At 49.2% G+C, this 1520-nt stretch overlaps 1 protein-coding gene across 1 annotated transcript; it reads right to left on the reverse strand.

Annotated features, from left to right (window-relative positions):
* On the reverse strand, window positions 1–822 carry LOC112444355 (transmembrane protein 225B). Its single transcript, XM_024985451.2, has one exon. It carries the CDS (start codon window positions 805–807, stop codon window positions 217–219), a length of 591 nt encoding a protein of 196 aa, XP_024841219.1. The 5' UTR covers window positions 808–822; the 3' UTR covers window positions 1–216.
* Window positions 823–1520: the final 698 nt, after the last annotated feature.

Here is a 1520-nt window from a genome sequence, read left to right on the forward strand (position 1 = left end):
CATTTTACTTTTCTTTTTTTTTTTTTAAGAATTAAAAAAAACGTTTAACAAATATCAAACACACGCAGGATAGAATCACTGTGAGGAGGGGGAAGGGAGGGGTTGACTTGACACTCAAAAGCCTCATCAGAAACGGCAGAGACTGGGGGAGACTGAAGAGCCACACACACTGACACATGTGCACTGGACGAAGGGCAGGGCACAGACTGTCTGGGTCTAGATAATGGTTTCTTCCTTCAGCAGTGTCTCCTTCTGCATGGAGCTCAGTTCTCCTCCCAGACTATCCAGGTTTTCCAGGTACGAGATCTCTTGGGTGTCCTCAGTACTCTGGGAAATGGGCAACAAATGGCATCTAGGGCAGGCTATTTCTTGGATGAGGCAGATGGCACCAGCCACCATGAACAGAAGGATGCTGAAGCCCAGGACGTAGTAAGGCCACTGTATGGAGAACTGCGGGGGGCTGGGCTTCATCCGCAGACTCTGGATCTCCAGGGCATGCAGCAACAAGGCCAGGAAGGCACAAGCCCCTGTGAGGAAACTGATGAAGGTTGACACAAAGTTGTGCTTCCGGGTCCTCGGAAAGAGCTGAGACGCAAAGGACACCATGATGAAAGTGGTGAGGAAAGACAAGACAACGGCGGACAGCAGGGAGACTCGGCCGAGGATGACGTAAATGGATAAGGGTCGAGGCTTCCAGCACTTGATATGGAAGCAGTTCTCAAACAGGCCACTGAAGAACACTTCCTGGGACTCCTCGTTCACCAGCCGCACCCAGAAGGGGAAGATGGAGACCAGCCAAGATATCATTTTAAATGACAGCAACTTTTCAACTATCCAACACTAGGAGACTGATTACAAGTTTGGTTCTGGTGATTTTTTTTTAAGTTTCTTCTTTGAGCTCCTTTGACTGACTTTTATTTTCTAACAAGAAGGCATTATTTTGATAATCATCATAAAGCTACTTTTACTTTGCTAAGAAGTCTGGTTCTGCAGAGCGATTTTCCCCATTAGCTGAACATTTGTCCAAGGTGGGGGCGTCATGAGCAGCCCCAGATAGGACACGTGCCAATTCTTCAAGCTTCCCACTTTAAAAGGAAAAACAAGCCTCTTTATTAGTCAGATGAGCTGGTGGCTCTGCCATCGGATTCTGTAGGGGAGAGATCTCCTGGACGTGGACAGCAAGGGAGACCCCCATGAAGAGGGACTCTACGCAGGAAACCTGAGCAGCTGGTGAATGACAAAGAGGGTGAGGGCGATGGGAAGGCAGGGCTCAGAGCCGTCACAACGTAGACACGAGTGCAGGGAAATGAGCGTTGTTTCAGGCGCCTCAGTTCGCTGTGTTTTCATCTACCAGCTGTATTTAGCAAAAGGAGAAAATGTCAGTGTTGAGCCATTTCCTCGCTTCTAGACAAACACCGGGCCGGCTTGAGAAGCCGGATCTCAGCTCACTACCGCCCCCTCGTGTCAGACAGGGTACCTGGGAGGGACAGGTGCAGAAAGGAAATGAAATTGTACTGGAG

Source organism: Bos taurus, chromosome 25 (genome assembly GCF_002263795.3).
Source record: "Bos taurus isolate L1 Dominette 01449 registration number 42190680 breed Hereford chromosome 25, ARS-UCD2.0, whole genome shotgun sequence".
Lineage (NCBI taxonomy): Eukaryota > Metazoa > Chordata > Mammalia > Artiodactyla > Bovidae > Bos > Bos taurus.

Excerpts from the sequence above, each read along its gene's own strand:
- LOC112444355 (XM_024985451.2), bottom strand. The coding sequence starts at position 807 with ATGATATCTTGGCTGGTCTCCATCTTCCCCTTCTGGGTGCGGCTGGTG.